General features: G+C 41.4%; 1 protein-coding gene across 1 annotated transcript; it reads left to right on the forward strand.

Moving 5' to 3' along the window:
• Positions 1-2,820: 2,820 nt before the first annotated feature.
• LOC114352754 (ras-specific guanine nucleotide-releasing factor 2) lies at positions 2,821-18,146 on the forward strand. Its single transcript, XM_028304463.1, has 29 exons — positions 2,821-2,897; positions 3,353-3,472; positions 3,557-3,654; positions 3,740-3,797; positions 4,166-4,337; positions 4,842-5,035; positions 6,068-6,193; positions 6,477-6,579; positions 6,650-6,838; positions 6,915-7,013; positions 7,148-7,444; positions 7,777-7,959; positions 8,692-8,754; positions 9,004-9,071; positions 9,168-9,255; positions 9,571-9,722; positions 10,066-10,185; positions 11,021-11,217; positions 13,135-13,240; positions 13,700-13,770; positions 15,337-15,486; positions 15,888-16,086; positions 16,363-16,460; positions 16,552-16,685; positions 16,771-16,919; positions 17,165-17,244; positions 17,325-17,442; positions 17,541-17,609; positions 17,937-18,146. The coding sequence occupies exons 3-29, from the start codon at positions 3,638-3,640 to the stop codon at positions 18,072-18,074; spliced, it is 3,438 nt and encodes a 1,145-aa protein (XP_028160264.1). The 5' UTR covers positions 2,821-2,897; positions 3,353-3,472; positions 3,557-3,637; the 3' UTR covers positions 18,075-18,146.
• The last annotated feature ends 500 nt before the right edge of the window (positions 18,147-18,646 follow it).

The raw sequence follows: 18,646 nt of genomic DNA on the forward strand, positions 1-18,646 counted from the left end.
GTCGACATAATAAGACTGTTTAGGTACATATTTTATGTTATATGTGGGAACAGAATGAAAAAAGCTCCATTTTCCTCTGTAAGCTCAAGTCTAAATATAGAAAGGTCTATTATTGCGACTTGCATGATGGATAGTTTTCTCTTGAGAAGATCTGTGCCACTATTCTCAATGTAATTGTGCTAGAAAAACGAGAAATACCTTCCTACATGCGACACAATTCAGTCATATTGCACTTTTAATACAGTGTTTTTAATTATAGACAGGTAGGTAAGTAAAGCTACAAATAAGCTACACATGCTCATAGAAGCACAAAAGTATGTCACTATTGAGAGATGATACTTACTAACTATTAAAAATTAAACACTCGTTGAACAGTGCTCTAAAGTGACGGAAATGTCATTTGAAAACAGTGTTCAACAAGTGTGTAACTTTTTATTAGTAAGGGGGTTAGTATCGAAACATTTTCTAATAAATAAGCATGCTCATTTCGAGTAGTTCAAGCACGCTTGTTTTAAGCATGCTAATAAGCATGACATTTTTATGAGCATGTGTAACCGAACTTTTTGTTTACCATAAATGAAATAAAAATACCAACATCGTATTTTACAAATAAAATAATTCTAGACTCAAGTCTCAAGGCAGTATCTTGAAGACGCTGCCATATAATAAATCTTTGACAGCGCCTGTCATTCCGCAAGAAACGAGGCTTTTTAGCTCCGCGGCCCCAGAGACTGAGTTTGGCAAAAACTTTGTAGTGTCAGTTATCCATTTTATGTCAGAACCTACTCAACTTTTAGTCCTCCAGGGAAATGGTGATTTCTTGTACCGTTGATATTATTTTTTACTTTTGGAAGTTTTGAGAATTCTCGTGACGTCAAATCTAAATAATAATCTTCAACTGGGGATGTCTCCGTGCTCTGGTAGGTATCTATCTAAATAAAGGTGACTGACTGACATAGTGATCTATCAACGCACAGCCCATACCACTGAATAGTTCGGGCTGAAATTTGGCATGCAGGTAGATGTTATGACGTAGGCATCCGCTAAGAAAGGATTTTGAACATTTCTACCCCTGAGGGGATAAAGCGGGATCCACGCGTACGAAGTCGCAGGCGGCCGCTAGTTTTTCATATAAAACAAGGCAGGTGAGTGAGATGCAGTCTAAGGTTGCCCAGTATATTTCGTTGGTAAGCCTTCTTAAATCAATCAATATTTTAAACCTAATTGCCGGGTCTTATTACCGTCCGGAAAAAAATATCATTTTAAAGCTACATTTATTACAGGTTTCAATTTAAGTGATTGCCATTTGCAAAGCATATTCACCTGCGTGATCGAATCAGAAATGAGGAGATCCGCAGGAAAACCAAAGTGATCGACATAGCTCGCAGAATTGCTAAAATTAAGTGGCAGTGGGCGGGGCGCATAGCTCGTAGAGACGTTGGCCGTTGGGGTAGAAAATTTCTCGAATGGCGACCACAGGCTGGAAGACGTAGCGAGGGCAGGCCTCCTACTAGGTGGACCGACGATCTGGTAGAGGTTGTAGCAAGAGCCTGGATGCGGGCAGCGCAGGACCGTTCATTGTGGAAAACCTTGGGGGAGACCTTTGTCCAGCAGTGGACGTCATTTAGCTGAAACGAACGAACGATATTCACCTCTTAAGCATTACCTACCCAATAGGGTAGCCAATAAGATTCAACCAGCTTTAGTTACAAACTTCTAACATCGACTTAATTATTTCACAGTTCATGCGCAAAGGAAAATTGGGTTTAAACTTGAACTGGAAGGTGGAGGGATTATCCCAACAATATTGCTGTCTAGGTAGGTTAATTTGCCAACCACGTATATGCAAAGTTTATTTTATATCTAGCTTGAGGCACGTCTCTCACAAAGGATGATGGGCACTTTTCTATGGAATCTGGGCGTAAAACCAACAGAAATGTAACTACTATTATTTGTTAGGACTTAATATCAGAAATATATTTTCATATAAATAACTACCAAAAACTCCCGGGTTTGCTTGAAAATTGACATAATGTGTAATAGTAATAAGTGCTTTATTGCGCAAACAAAAAATATTATTAATTAATATACTTATCTACTTACATTTTAANTTTCGCCGCCGTGAGTTGCTGTCTCGGTAGCCGAACTATACCACGCGCGGACCGAACACCGATGTCGCGGGTTCAAATCCACTCGCACTCAAAATTTTTCACTTTTAATTTTAATTATTATTTAAGTATCTCAGTCACTAACACACGTCCATCTCGTACGGTGTCCGCGGGGGAAGAGGACAAGAAGAAAACTCATTTCCTCGTCACAATACAAAGTTACTGTAGAGGAGTGGATCAAAGGCGGCTTACTTGAACGTCATTTAAAAGTTTTAACTGCGCCCATGGGAAGAATATCAATATTAGATACTTAATTACAAATTTATTCTAAATGCGCTTTTTAAGTAATATTACCAATTTACTTTTAAGTAACTTAACTAACTCAAAATGTTTCGAAAATTGTCAAGCTGCTTGCAACATCTTCAAGAATTGATTAGATGAACTCTTACAATACTGAATTATTAATCCTAAGCCTACTTATTAGACAAAAATACAAATATCAGTAGGTGGTTACCAAGTCTACATTTAGTTAAAGATAGGTGGCGCCTTTGGGTTAAATAAAGTCGTAAGAAAAATAAACTTCAAAGAACATACATAGTACCTTTTTGTTTCTATAGTTTACAGTCATCTGTTTGTTTCAGTTTCAACAAACTGCTGCTGCAGAAGGAAGAACTAGAGCAGAAGCAGCTGCATCTCCTGCAGGTGGTGGAAAGCGAGCGGACCTCGCGTTGGCAGTACGCACAGCAGTGTGACGAACTCAGCAATGAAGTCAAGAAGCTCCGGACTGAGGTACTGCCCATTGCAGCGATGAAATGTTACACTAAAAGGTTTACATTTTAGTTACAGCCTGCATATACCTATAGCTTGCAGTGAAGGACCCTAATGTCCGTTTTCACCATCAATCCCTAATTTTTAAGTGACCCCTATGAAAACTAAATTCCTGTTATGTCTGTTACCATAGGGGTCACTTATTAGGGATAGCATATGTCATTCATTCATAGACCACCTTAAAACAGACAGAGGATTACCATATTTACAATAATCCAGAACTACAATTTAATAAATTTTTTGCTGAATTATAAAAAATTAATTCAATAGCACTGTATTGACCCCAACCACATCGCATTCCCTGAAATCCCAGATAGATCCTCTTTTGTGCGGGCCTTGTTTTTGATGAAACGAATAAAATCATTGTGTGCGGAATTACCTATTGGTTGTAAAAATATTCTGTTCGGTTGTTTTAGCTGTGCACTTACAAAAAGGAACATGAACCGAGCACTCGTGCTGATTCCACCACGAGTCTATCGCCTACCGACTCTCCAGAAATTGACCCGGCTGAGTTGAGGAAGATCAAAAAGGTTCAGGTAAGTCTTCAAGATTACAATATTTATAGGCTTCTACAAAATATTAGGTAACTAAGTTGTTTTCAATGTTGTGTAATTTTCCAGAGCTTCTTTAGAGGATGGCTGTGCAGACGTCGATGGAAGCAGATTGTTGAGCAGTACATCAAGAGTCCTCATGCTGAGAGCATGAGGAAGAGGAACAGGTATTTTATTGGTTTAGTTATGTACTCGTAGCTTGGAATGACTCAATGGCTGACTTGTTCTTTAAATATCAATGTATTATTGCAGCCTCGTTTTCAAAATGGTTGAAGCTGAAGAAGAATATCTTGAGCAGATGGAGATTCTGGTCAGTATAATAAAAAAAAACTTTAAGGCTGACTTGCACCATCTTACTTTGACAGTAACTATAACGTTATATTTCCAAAATACTGAACTGTCCTATCCATGACATTGACAGTGGGGCGCCACCGTCAATACCAGATCGCTAGTTCCGATTTTTGCCATTTTGGAAACCATATAGTTGAACGATGGTAGCGCCCCCCTGTCATTGAGTTTGGTGGGCAGTTCAGCGTGGGTCATCTATATAACCGATGTTTTGTGAATGGAGTTTGACAGATTTTTGACGTTTGTTAAAGTTAAAGTAAGATGGTGCAACCCAGCCTAAAATTATTTTTTACAGTTTAAAATTGTCTTAATTATTTATCATGATCATAGGTGACCTGCTTCCTCCGTCCGTTCAAAATGGCGGCGAGCTCGAAGAAGCCGCCGTGCACCCACGAGGATGTGAACTCCATCTTCCTGAACAGCGAGACGGTGCTGTTCTTGCACCAGATCTTCTTCAAAGGGCTCACCTCGAGAATGGAGTCCTGGCCCACACTCGTATTAGGTGAATTGTTTATAGTCATTAGACAAACGATGATCACTAAGGGCCTGTAATGTATATCAAATTATAATAATAATTTAGGTGCTGATTTTCTATGTATGCTACCCGTAAAAAAACCACTAGGATCATGGACGGTTCAAAGTTCAAACGCATTAAGCTTGGTTTTAAAACGCAGAATTTTTAAGGACACATTTTTTATTACTGTTCGGTCGTTCGTTCGTTTCAGCCGAAACACGTCCACTGCTGGACAAAGGCCATCCCTCAAGTATTTCCACAAAGATCGGTCCTGCGCCATTCGCATCCAGGCACTTCCCGCGACCTTCACCAGATCGTCGGTCCACCTAATGGGAGGCCTGTCCACGCTACGTCTTCCAGCTCGTGGTCGCCACTCAAGAACTTTACTGCCCCAGCGGCCCTCAGCTCTATGACTTATGTGCCTAGCCCACGCACGCAATGGGATTTTATTACTGTAATATGAACCAATACTTAGTAGTGTACTGCATATAGGAGACCTATTCGACATGCTGCTCCCGATGCTGACGATCTACCAGGAGTACGTGCGCAACCACCACTACTCGCTGCAAGTGCTGACGGAGTGCAAGCAGACGCAGCCATTCGCTCAGCTCCTGGCCCGTCTGGAAAGCAAGTCAGCCTGCCAGAGCCGAAGCTTGGAAACCTTCCTCACCTATCCTATGCATCAGGTAACAATAGTTTTAGGTACACATGGTGCAAAAATCTACAACTAACCATCTTGCTTTTTAATTCGGACTGCCTCTAGTTTTTATTCATTCCTCAGGGTCTTGTCTTGTTTTACCACGCAATGGGATTTTTGAATTCAATCACCAATAAGCAAAAACCCTTGCATGTACCCCCTTTACTATTGATTTTTCTGGCCTTGAAACGCACTGGCAAATGCCTTACTGCGCTTAGTGTCTAGCGAGACGACGCCCAAATAAATATGTGAAATTGAAGGCACGTTCGGCGGCCACGATACGGTTTCCTCAGCTGTAAGTTTCCCCAGGTTCGAGTCCCAGTAGAGTTATTTAGATCATAAAAGGAATGAATCTATTCAGCTCTCCTGGATCCAGGTGAACAGTTAGTGTGTTTGAGGCGCATATTTTTTAGATTCTTTTAATTATTATCTTGCTTGGTCCTTCACTATTCACATAGCATTATTATTAGCACGTGGATTAGCTAGATACTAGGCGTTATGCTAGCACTATCAGTGCGTTCGCGGCCTCAGTGATAACGGATTTTAAACATAGCCAGCTGTTTGCTCAGTTACTGGAGCGGCGGAAGACTAAGCCGGCTTACCAGAGCTTAGGCCTGGACTCCTTCCTCGCGATCCCCATGAACCAGGTATGAATGGGTGTCGTGTTATTAGCTTACTGGATGTAATCTTGTGCCAGATGGTACCAAGAGCTGGCCCACCCAATGTAAATGAGCATCACTTATTTGCTGCAAGTCGCTCATAAAGAACTGTGTACTCGAAACTAACAAACTATAACATTACACTGCAGTTGCTTCTTACCCCTGGGCCACACACATCGCTATAATATTCAAGTGACAGCGGTGTCCTTGTGGCTATACAAAAAAGCACCGAAGTATTCGCGAATGATGCTTGTGGCCTAGGGGTAACAGATGTTGATGTGATGCACAATCTAAATAATCGTGATATATTATGTCTGCGGGTCTAGCTTAGTTCTAAAACTGATCCGCCACGGTCTATCCAGATTCCTCGATACATAATAACTCTCCACGAGCTGCTGGCGCACACGCCGCACGACCACGTCGAGCGCCGCAGCCTGCAGCACGCGCGTGCGCAGCTTGAAGAGCTGTCGCGCCAGATGCACGATGAGGTAAGGATTGGGAATTCTGGTTTGAATAAAAGAGCCACCGTTTCTCACAGATATTTGTATTTCTTTTCGAATTCAATTCAAGTTCAAATATTTTATTAATCAGACTACAGTTAGTCCATGGTTTCCAAATGATGTGTCCGTCACACATGATGTAGCGTTAATGTGATGTGCCATAATCTACTGATACCAATTTATTAGTCTCCAGATTTTCACAAAGTAATTCTTAAATATCTTACCCGTGTTCAATTTAAGCTCAGAATATAAATCACTAATCCGTTTACAGGTCAGCGAGACTGAGAACTTGCGGAAGAATTTGGCGGTAGAAAGGATGATCATCGAAGGTTGTGATATTTTGCTGGACGTCAACCAAGTCTTCATACGGCAAGGTACATAAGAAATCTTCAAGTTTACAAACCTTACCTGAAACTTTTGATACTGATCAATATCTGTTTGCAGGCACTCTTTCTCAAGTCGTAGGCAAAGGTCGCAGAGCCACTCTTCAAGCTAGGCAAGCCTTTCTGTTCAGCAACCACCTGTTGCTGACCACCAGGGCTACTGGAGGAAGGCTGCACCTGCCTCCTGCAGGGAGACTGCCTCTGCACGATGCTTTGTTGGTCGAGGACCCGTCTAACCATGACGATGATGGTAATATTTAGACATACACAAAAAAACATACATTTAAAAGCGTCAAGTAACATTTCAAACGAATCACGTTTTGCAGACACCTCAGTATGCTCGTCTCCTGGAGGCGACGCTTATCAAGGGAAAGACTTCAAGATTCTAGTCGAAGTCAAAGGCGAACAAATTTGTGCACATTTGGGTAAGTTTGAATTCCTCTCCATATAACTGGGTTAAGGGGAACTCATAATCCATAAGTGTCTGCTTCATATTATCTTCTCAATATTTTTGGTAAAGCATCTTCCCTAAGGTGTTTCACATACAATACCCATTCAGAGTTGCAGCACGAGAAAGTGCCAAGCCAAAATCTTTTTATTCTAGTGGCTGCAACTCTTGAAGAGAAAGCAGCTTGGACCAGCGAGCTGGCCCAATGCATGGAGAGCGCTGCTCTAACCGAGCTACTCCGCGCTTGCGGGGCTTGCGGCGCCGCCTCCGCCTCGTTACCCGCGTGTCGCTCGGACCGAGCCCTTTTCACTGATGACGTGGATATCCGGTTTAGCCGCACGTTAAACTCGTGCAAAGTGCCACAGATTCGGTCTGCCACTCCTCAAAGGCTTTTGCAGAGGCTTACTGGTAAGTTAACTTGCGACTATATTTGAGACTATCTATTCAAATCATTTCCTCTTTGATAATATTGTAGTTCATTGACTGTGATGTTATCGCTCGTTAGCGTGAATGCCATTCAAATTGCCTACAATATCTTGTCAGCTTGTGTGGTGTACATTTAAAAGTCTCTATTTACTTATTTACTTTCCAAGAATAGTTTGAAGTACTTAAGTAAAATGAGCATTTCAGCATACAAGAGCTAACGGGGTGCAAGAAGGCTCTAAGACAGCTCATTTATCGTGTAGTACACTACATTATGGCTTCTATGGGTCACCCGTATAAAAACATCACATTTCCAGATCTCCGCTTCCTCTCGGTGGACTTCCTCAACACGTTCCTGCTAACGTACCGCGTGTTCACGGACGGCGTGACGGTGCTCGAGGCTCTGAAGCAGGTGTTCTACGAGCAGTCGCAGCAGGAGTTGGAACTAGCCCCACCGCCTGATGCCACAAGGAAAACTAGCGCGGCTAGCTCCGTGTCTGGTGAGTGGAGTAGTCGCGAAATTCTCACGTCCGAAATACCGCAGTGTCTCAAGTCAAAAGTATTTGACCAGTGTGTGTTGCCAGTGATGGTGTATGGCTCTGAGACGTGGTCGCTTACTATGGGCCTCATAAGAAGGCTCAAGGTCACCCAAAGAGCGATGGAGCGTGCTATGCTCGGAGTTTCCCTGCGTGATCGAATCAGAAATGAGGAGATCCGTAGGAGAACCAGAGTGACTGATATAGCCCGCAGAATCTCTAAAATCAAGTGGCAGTGGGCGGGGCACATAGCTCGAAGAGCGGATAGTTTATGTGCTGCAATGTTATTTTGAGGAGCAGATGAGGAAGAAGATATTTATAAGCTACTTGGAAAAGTGCCGAACTCATATTCATCATATTTTGCTTAAATTACGCTTGAGTGTCTTCATAACCTGCTGCAAAGAGTGGGACTTGATAGGGAAATGGATAATGTAGCTGCTGCTTCTTGTATTTATTTTGTAGATAATGAAATGGTTCTAAGACGTTATTATTGTTTTCTATGTGCTGAATCTTATTTTCAATGCCTGTGGATTTAAATTTATTGTTTTTGGGTTTTTTTTATTTGAAACTAGGTAATTATAGTATGTTCTGCTTTGGTGCATCTTCTCTAGGAAAAGACCTACATGATACTCGTAGCTTAGACCAATTCATTCATTTTTATTGTAGAACTAATACAAACGAGTAAATATTTCGCAGGTTATGGATCAGAATACAGTGACAGAGATTGGCAGTCACGATTCTGGAGAACTTCACGAAAAAGTAAGATCATAAGACTTATAAGACATCTTGAATAAATAATAGCTTGGGGATAGTTTCGCAGAGGAATTCATTCTTACCCTAAATACTACACAATGGTCGATCTAAATTTTCTTCTCGGCAAACAGCCTTCTTCTCCAAAAACTTCCATATCGCTTATTGATGAAACGCCCACAGGCTTTGATATTTATAATGTACGAGTACCTTGAAGAGATGTTACCGTATTTCGATAAATTTTATTAATCGTTTTAGGTGAGGAGGACGACAAGTTGTCTCCATACTTGATGGCTCCATCGCGCAGAACATCTTCAGTTAGCAAGGTATCTTTTGCTAAAAAACTAAAACTAATTTTATACATAGCTTTAGTTTTACGATTAAGCTAATCACTCAATTTGTAATGAACACGCTTACTGAAGCCGGAGGAAGATAACAGCCATTTGACAATCCCCAAGATCATGGCTACGTCGTCGAGCAATGAGACCTTGAAAGGTAAAGGAAAAGAAGGTAAATTTATGATAATGCCTACTTGATGTTGATAGATGTTATAGAAAATGATCCTCACTGGCCATAGCTAAAATCCACTCAGCTCAACACAATTTCCGACTTGGTCGTCCTGGATTAACACCATCTTACTCAAGGTTTGGCAAAATTAATTCAAAAGTGTTAAAAAACGTTTATGGCTTTGGCACATCCGAAGAATATTCTTCTTAGCTGAAGAGGCTTTATTATATTTCACTGTACTACCAATTTTTCTCGAAGGAGTCAGGGTTGTTACAAGTTTCAGCTGTGAAATAGACCTAATTGTGTGTTTCATCTAAGGGACATCACCGTCTTCACCTGGGGCCATCAGCTCAGTGACCCTGGTGGGGAGCCCGAAGAAGGCGAGTCCAGAACACACAGCTAATAAGCCGGAGAGGAAGTCCCCTACCAAAGACAACGACGCTGCTGCTGCCATAATGAAAGTGAAGAAGGTAAAAGACAGTCTTCTTCTTTTTCCTAGTTCTTTTTCCCATTATTTAGGGTCGGCAAAAGACAGTGATATTTTTTATCTTTAATGGATCCAGTGCGGTTGAAATAGTTTTAAGACTGCCTTACCATTTATGGCAGCCCCAAATGCAGATAGGTACTTAGATCAGCCTAGGATTAACTTAAAAGTAGATACAAGACAAGACACGTGACACTATTCTAAGCAGAAATTCAGGTTTAGGTACACTTCCATCTACCATCATAATATTTCGTGGTTACTGGTGACATTTGACTATTCTAGTAGTCACAAAGATACAATTTATGGATGATTTCATAACTATTTTGAAGGACGAGAGCATCGAGCTGGTTGACCAGAGCGACGAAGACATCAAGTACAAGGAGGAGGAGCAGGAGAAGAACAAGTACAAGATCGACGACAAGTTCAAGATCTCGCAGCGGTTCTCGGAGGTACCTATTTAGTGTTCTTATTACTCTTTTGTTTAACTTTAATGTAATGAGACTAATGGTAAAATAGACAACTATTGTATCAATTGTTATAATTAATCGTATAAATCGCAAAGAAAATTATGTTATCGTAACCAGCATCAACGATTCAGGTTTCATAATTAAACATTATAATAATAATAAGCATGACGAAAACCTCGTGAAGGCCGAGAAGGAAAAACAAAGCAAATACCTTGACTTGGCCCACGAGGTGACCGCCATGTGGGATGTTGACTCGACGATCATTGTCCCGATAGTTGTCTCGGCGAACGGGCTAATAGCGAAGAGCTTCGACCAACATCTAAAGAAGCTCTCGCTAGATGGTTGGCTCAAGGGTCAGATTCAAAAGGCGGTGATCCTCAGCACGGCACGCATTGTCCGGAGGTTCCTCAGCCTGTGACCCTGACCACCGGTAGCTTGGGCCCTGCTCCGCTACCAGCGGATTAACTATTTTTAAGAATTTTTTTTATAATATTTTTAGTTTATTTATAATTTACATTGTAAAAAAATAATATTAAAAATAAGAAGGAAATTGAATAAAGAAAATAATAATAATAATAAATAATAAATCTTTGGACAATTTCACACAGCGCCAGCTAGCCCCAAAGTAAGCAACTTAATGCTTGTGTTATGGGTGCTAGCTTGACGGATACACTACTGTACATAACATTGTAGTTAGGTGTAATATTTACGTTTTCACATTAAAAGTTAGGGTCTAAGAACCAAACGTCTCCGACGCATCTATAAACTAAAGTCCTTTATCTGAAAAAATCCGTCCTAAGTTGAAAAGTATGTGCAGCGTGTTCGCACGATGTCCGAGAGTCCGCGCCGCCTCGCTCCTTCCTCCGCGGCGGGGGCGGGGGGCGCGGCCGAAGCCCGGCGGCGCTCCGACAGCGCGCGCGACGCCGCCGCCGCCGCCGCGAGTGCCCGCGACGCCTCCGCCGCCGAGCCGCGCCGGGCGTCCGACTCCAACGCCGCCAGATACGCGCATAGGCGGTCAGTCAGGTCAGTTTTTCTAGGTTGTGACGGCTGGTGGCAACGCGACGGGGCTGACTCACGAGACGACGATAGAGGGGTACAAACAAGTCAGGTAGGTAACGCAAGCCACTATGCATTACGGTGTTAATTGCGGGAAACTTTCAACAGCGTGCGAGACGCATCTACTGACTCCTACGCTGCCAGATACGCGAATAGGCGGTCAGTCAGGTCAGTTTTTCTAGGTTGTGACGGCTGGTGGCAAGTGGCAACGCGTCGGGGCTGACTCCTCTATCCACGGACATAAATTGGTGAACGATCAGGTAGGTAACTTATAGCTGCCCAGGTGGGTGCTGATTTCAAAAAGAGTGGAGGAGCAGTGTCAAGCAGAAAGTCAAGCCACGATGCATTACGGTGTTCATTACGGGAAACTTTCAACAGCGACGCCTCTGACTCCTACGCTGCTAGATATACGCATAGGCGGTCAGTCAGGTCAGTTTTTCTAGGTTGTGACGGCTGGTGGCAAGTGGCAACGCGTCGGGGCTGACCCCTCTATCCACGGGCATAAATTGGTGACAGATCAGGTAGGTAACTTATAGCTGCCCAGATGGGTGCTGATTTCAAAGGGAGTGGNCGGGGCTGACCCCTCTATCCACGGGCATAAATTGGTGACAGATCAGGTAGGTAACTTATAGCTGCCCAGATGGGTGCTGATTTCAAAGGGAGTGGAGGAGCAACGTCTAGCAGAAAGTCAAGCCACGATGCATTACGGTGTTAATTACGGGAAACTTTCAACAGCGACGCCTCTGACTCCTACGCTGCTAGATACGCATAGGCGGTCAGTCAGGTCAGTTTTTCTAGGTTGTGACGGCTGGTGGCAACGCGTCGGGGCTGACTCACGAGACAACGTTAGAGTGGCAACAGTCAGTTCAAGTAGGTAACTCATACCTGCCTGGGTGGGTGCAAGCCACGATGCATTACAGTGGGAAACTTTCAACAGCGACGCCTCTGACTACAACGCCGCGCATAGGCGGTCAATCAGGTCAGTTTTTCTAGGTTGTACCGGCTGGTGGCAACGCGTCGGGGCTGACTCCTCTATCCACGGGCATAAATTGGTCAGGTAAGTAACTTATAGCTGCCCAGATGGGTGCTGATTTCAAAGGGAGTGGAGGAGCAACGTCTAGCAGAAAGTCAAGCCACGATGCATTACGGTGTTAATTGCGGGAAACTTTCAACAGCGCGCGCGACGCCTCTGACTCCTACGCCGCCAGATACGCGCATAGGCGGTCAGGCAGGTCAGTTTTTCTAGGTTGTGACGGCTGGTGGCAACGCGTCGGGGCTGACTCCTCTATCCACGGGCATAAATTGGTGACAGGTCAGTTAAGTAATTTAATATAGCTGGCTGGGTGCTGGTTTCAAAGGGCGAGGAAGATCTCAAGGATATCAAGCAAGAAATTGAAGGTGACAGGCCAGGTAGGTAAGTCATATCTCCTTGTTGTGCTGGTTTAAAAAGGACAGGAGGAGCAGTGACAAATTAATGTTGAGTCACGACCGACGCCCTTAACAAGTTCTACTCCGTGATAAAGAGGGAACTGAGGGATATCAATTAAAGACCATAGGAGAGAGCGTCCAATATCAAATCTCAAGCGAGAAGAAGAGCTACGATGGATGACAATACGGCGACCATTGCGAGAAACCTTTATTAGCTGATGCAGACCCTAAAGTAAAGTAACGGTTAGATACCTTTTAAAATACATTAGAATATTATGATTAGAAGTCACACACATGCGTTGCAAAGCAGATTACATTCTTTTATCAAGTATTCACTATGAACCAAATAAATTATAAAAATCTTGAAATTTTTAAAAGCCTACCCTCGAAAACTGAACGTGACTTTAATGTACTTTTACAAGTATTTATTTATCCGAATGTCCATAGTGAGCGCCGCTACACCAACTCGTCGATCAACAGCGAGCGGCGCCGCTACTGGGGCGGCTCTGAGCCGCGCTCCTCCGTCACCTCGCAGGTTTCACAGGTGGCTCAAGTAAGGTTTCGCACTCTTTTCCCTTTAGTTGCACCCCAAAAGTAGGACCTATGAAGGTTAAGAAGATTCCCGCAGTACGACTTTATCCTGGTATTTTATATATTTTTTCTATATTTTCGGATCTATTGATATATTATAGTTACTACTATTTTTTGAAGATATTCCACTATACCTTTAGTCAATCAAACCCTTTAGGTCATGTAAAACAAGATCAAAGATCTGCTTGATAATAAACAGCAGGCGTGGCAAACAGCCGCCGCAGTGAAGGCTTTGATACTGTTTGATTTAGTCTGCAAACTTACACCAACATTCATTTTATGTATCAAACTCTAATATAAATATACACTATTATAAAGCCATCTAGAAAGGCTTGGCGTACAGAATATCGTCACATATGTGTTTCTAATTAGGACCCCTCAAAGTTTCAAAACTGATATCTATTTATGTGCACGATTTCAGAACTACCGCCGGGAAACCAGCCAGCCCAAAGCAGGTGTAGTCATCACGTCATTTAGGCAGTCTCACAGAAGGTAACACATTATGTTTCATATCTAGACGACTTTCTAATCGTCTCTGATTCTCTTCAAATCATTGTTCGATTAGTGAATTCACTAATTTCTCTAGCACAAAAGTGGGAACTCACAATTCTCAGTGTTGTGGCATGTATCTCACCATTCTTATTCATGATGTCAAATTATATTATGATATTGATCATTTTACTAAAATTTTAAACGCTTTGCACGAGATCTTTCATCATTTTAAGACCTCGTTGTATTTTTAGAATATTTATCGCCAATTTTAGCTTCAGTCTTCAAAATATTCTTTATTAATTAATATTCGTTTAACAGCTTTGGAAAAGACCTGTTGTGGTGAGTGATTGGTGAAGGTAAACGACGTAGAGAAAAAGAATGTAGAGTTGGCGTAGAGGAGTATTTTTGAATAATATTTCGCTTTAATAGAACATTCATCCGTTTTATACCCTTTTGAAGAGTTAATGTGCAAACCCAGTGTGAACAACGCATACATGGCCCGATCACAAACAACACCACGAAAATGCCAAACACGTTTGATTGTGACATGATGATACCTACTGTTTTAAACTTACCTTTTGAATAAAGCACGCCTTACACTCGACGAATTGCCTAAACCTCACCTTTCTATCAATACTACAACCTACATAGACTGAAACAGAATTTGGACATCAACACTACCAACGGATTATACCAAAACAATGTACTCGTATATTGTACAGATCTGTGTGTTAGACCTTTAGCAAACTAGCCTTGGAATTTAGTTTATGATTGTAACGGGGAGCAATGCAGTTGTCCTGAAAGTACTGACTGGTAAATACTGGTAATTTCTGAAATATTACATCTTTTGGGACATTCGCATTTCAAGACGTTTTATGGTACCTACTTTATGATTTTATTCCATTTATTCATTTAGATAAATAAAATATATAAACATGAGTGGTGGCGAGAATAAATAACGATTACTAGTATAATTAACATAAAATATATATTTTCTATGCATGTTTTAATATTCTAAATTAAACTACAACTATAAAATTGGCATATCATTGATTTCCACTCTTAACCTGTTTATTATTTTATAATTTTCTTCCTGCATCTATTTCCTTCAAAATTTTCACTACCTACTTAGTTTTTGCATGCATATTCTCTGTCTATATTAAGCAATCCTTTATTTTTACTATAATAGTCTTTTATTCTACATACTTACCTAGTTTAAAATTTTACTGATCTTCAAATCGGAAAAATCTCTTAAAATTTTCACTAATGAATATTTTTTATTCTCTATCAAGATAGTAATATACCATTTATTCATTCTAGATAATTATGACGATAGACGAACGGTGAGAGGTTTCGGACTGACCGAACTGGTTCGAACCATACCATCGTTCGACTATTGTGGTGAACCCACTCGTAACACAAGCTTATTTAGCTTGGTACGAGGGGTTAACGTAACTATTAGTAATATTATGTGCAATACAAATTAATAATATTGGAATAACGACAAACATTATAAAGGATTAGCACCTTCAGCCGTTCTTCCAATAACTGGATATTTCGGTCTAGGAGCAGTACCTCGACCGCCGCCGTAGCCTTCGCGGTAGCCACCTCAGCGTCGTCGAATCCTAGGTCTCCGCCGCCCACGTCACCTCCAGCTACGAGGCGGGATTCAGTCATATCTACAGCTGCTACTATGCGGGTCCTGAATGTATTGAGGTAACATTTATTTTATTTAATCTTTTTAGTAGTTATAGTTGCACGGGTGTGCCTTACTGCCTGCCTAGTTACAATAAATCTATTGTCTTTAGATTTTGCCACTGCAAGAATACGGCCCTCTCAAATTCATAAGAGGAAATAGTTAAATTATTGTTAGTCATAAACAGGATTTATCCCATCACACTTTCGCCACTGCAACTCCTATTTAGCCAGGATCTACATCTTCTTCCAATGAAACCGTTAATGAATAGTTATTTTATTTTATTTTATTTATTTGATCACCAACAAGGTTACATTATAGTGTTCACAAAAGTAACTTAAAATAATGACACTTGTTAAATGCAAACATAATTAGCAAATAAAGTAAAAAACTTGATTATTTTTAATTTTTTTAATTTTAGGCACTGGATTTCCAAACATTCTCACGACTTCTGGGCGGATGAGCGCCTGCGAGGACTGACGATGGACTTCTTGAAGGAGATTGAAGGGAGCCCTGGACTGCTTCCTGCTGAGCATAAGGCAGCAGCTCAACTGCTCCGTCTGTTAGAACGCGCCCCAGACCGAGCTGTGGATTTGAAAGCATTATTTGTTCCCCCTCATGTAAGTACATACATACATAATACATGGTACAGTTACACATACTCACAAAATGACGTGCTTATTAGCATGCTTAAAATAAGCGTGGTCCAAAAAACTCGAATTGAGTATGCATTAAACATGCATGTTTCAACGCACAATGCTACTAAGTAGCAATTTCAAAAATAGTATCGTGGTGTCGTGCTAGTAATGAGCATAACTGTGTAACTGTACCTTTAAGTTCGTAAGATCGTATAAGTACGTTACGATTTAACTAAGTAACTGTAATTTTGTTTTTAGGTGCCAACGAAGGAAAGTGTTGAAACTCTGTCTGCGCTGGAGATTGCAGAACAGATGACTTATTTGGACTACCAAATCTTCAGCTCAATAAATAGCGAGTATGTTCTCTTCATATTCTAATAACTACTAAAATTTTGAGTTCGGAAGGAGTATTTTTTTTCTACTGCAAATTATTTGTATTTGTTTCAGAGAGTTCTTGGGTCAAGCATGGACAAAGGCAGATAAAGCGGAGCGAGCTCCTCATATTTTGATGATGACGTCCCATTTCAACCATATTTCCAACCTGGTCATATCTGAGATCTTGAAAAAATATACACTTGCTGGTATGATGATATTTTAATGTTTTATTGATAGAATATTGCTAGAGATAGATTAACAACTATTTAATTGAATACCTAACATTTTAAGGTCGAGTGGCAGCGATTGAGAAATGGGCGGCAGTAGCCGATATAGCCCGATGCCTGCATAACTTTAACGGTGTTCTACAAGTCTGTGCTGCCCTGTCTAACACGTCCGTGTATCGACTCAAGAAAACTTGGGAGAAGGTGTCCAGAACTGTGAGTTTCGAAATTCAACGAAATTATAAAAACATCATCCAAATACACAACTGTAAACTTTAATATAACAATACAACATTTTGACACACCAACATTAGACCTTTTAGTTTAGGCTTAATATCATACAAATGTGTTCAGAAAATAATAATAATATGTTGTTGTTGATACAGACAAAATATTAGTTAAATGCTTATGATAGAATTTGGTGAAAGTTATAAAGGAAGTCGTATTTCTTCTTCTTTCAGAGCAAACAAACAATTGAAAGGATGCAGACAATAATATCATCCGAGTGTCGATTCAGAATCCTCAGGGATGCTCTACATAGGTTTGTTTTATTTTTAGTTTATGTTTTTTTATTGACTTACCGATGTACAGATGGAATTCAAATACTATGTTTGTTTGCAGATGTGATCCCCCATGTATACCATATTTGGGCATGTATCTGTCAGATTTGTCTTTTATTGAAGAAGGCACATCAAATTACACCCCTGATGGACTGCTTAATTTCTCCAAGATGAGGATGGTAAGTATTTAAAGTTATTTTTTATCGCGTTATTTTTTGATCTCATCTTCACCCTCAAAAGAGATGGGGACACTGATATGAATTATTATATTTTTCAGATTGCGCACGTCATTCGTGAAATCAGGAACTTTCAGCAAACTCCTTACAAGATCGATCACATACCGAAGGTAATTTTAAAATATTTTCTACTATTAACATTTTTTAAATCGTTTTAGGAATCGACACAGTAATTGCTATATTGAATTAACAAGAATACACTATTTGACACCATTCACCAATAATTTGAAATCACAATTAAATTACCTGTAAATTAAGATTTTGTTTTGATGTTGCATTGTAATTGAAAAAAGTAGTTTGAGTTGACAAAATATTGACGTCACTGGCTAGTATTTCCCTACAAAATCTATGGGAGTCTCGTTTTGACAGTTTTGAAAAGTACGTCAATAGATTGGTGGTGTCAAATAGTCTATTGTAAATACCATTGTGTTTCATAGGTTTGCGAGTTCCTCCTGGACCGCTCTCTAGTCATCGCCGAGGAGCGCCAATACACGCTCTCCCTGGAGCTGGAGCCGCGCGCTGCTCGCGGCTCCACCGCGGGGCTGCAGCAGGCGCCGGCCTCCCCGGCCTCCTAGCGGCGTCGACGCGCCTCCTTGGCGGCCCTGGCGCCCTTGAGGCCCGACCGCTAAGGAGAGCGCGTTACATCGACCACTGTTGCACGCGGTTTTGGACGCTGAGTTTTTTGTTCTTGTTTTGCTATGGACACTGGATAGTAATTCTGAACGCTACGCGTTACGTGAACCACTTTATTGCACGCGGTTTTTGGACGCTGATTTTTGTTTGTTCTTTTGTTTTAGTACGGACAGTACTTCTGTACGCTAAAGAGTGCGCGTTACGTGAAGCAATTATTGCACGCGGTTTTTGGACGCTGAGTTTTGTTCTTTTGTTTTAGTATGGACAGTACTTCTGTACGCTAAAGAGTGCGCGTTACGTAAACTACTTTATCGCACGCGGTTTTTGGACGCTAAGTTTTGTTCTTTTGTTTTGCTACGGTCATTCAAGAGTGAGCGTTGCGTGAAGTACTGTATTGCACGCGGTTTTGGACGCTCTCTAGTCATCACCGAGGAGCGCCAATACACGCTCTCCCTGGAGCTGGAGCCGCGCGCTGCTCGCGGCTCCACCGCGGGGCTGCAGCAGGCGCCGGCCT

This window comes from Ostrinia furnacalis, unplaced genomic scaffold (genome assembly GCF_004193835.3).
Source record: "Ostrinia furnacalis isolate ACB-3 unplaced genomic scaffold, ASM419383v2 OfSCF1435, whole genome shotgun sequence".
In the NCBI taxonomy this organism is placed as follows: domain Eukaryota; kingdom Metazoa; phylum Arthropoda; class Insecta; order Lepidoptera; family Crambidae; genus Ostrinia; species Ostrinia furnacalis.

Coding starts and splice junctions, on each gene's coding strand:
- LOC114352754 (XM_028304463.1), top strand. Junction 11,218..13,134: donor GCCAGATACGCGCATAGGCG/GTCAGTCAGGTC, acceptor GAATGTCCATAG/TGAGCGCCGCTACACCAACT. Junction 16,461..16,551: donor TTCAGCTCAATAAATAGCGA/GTATGTTCTCTT, acceptor TATTTGTTTCAG/AGAGTTCTTGGGTCAAGCAT.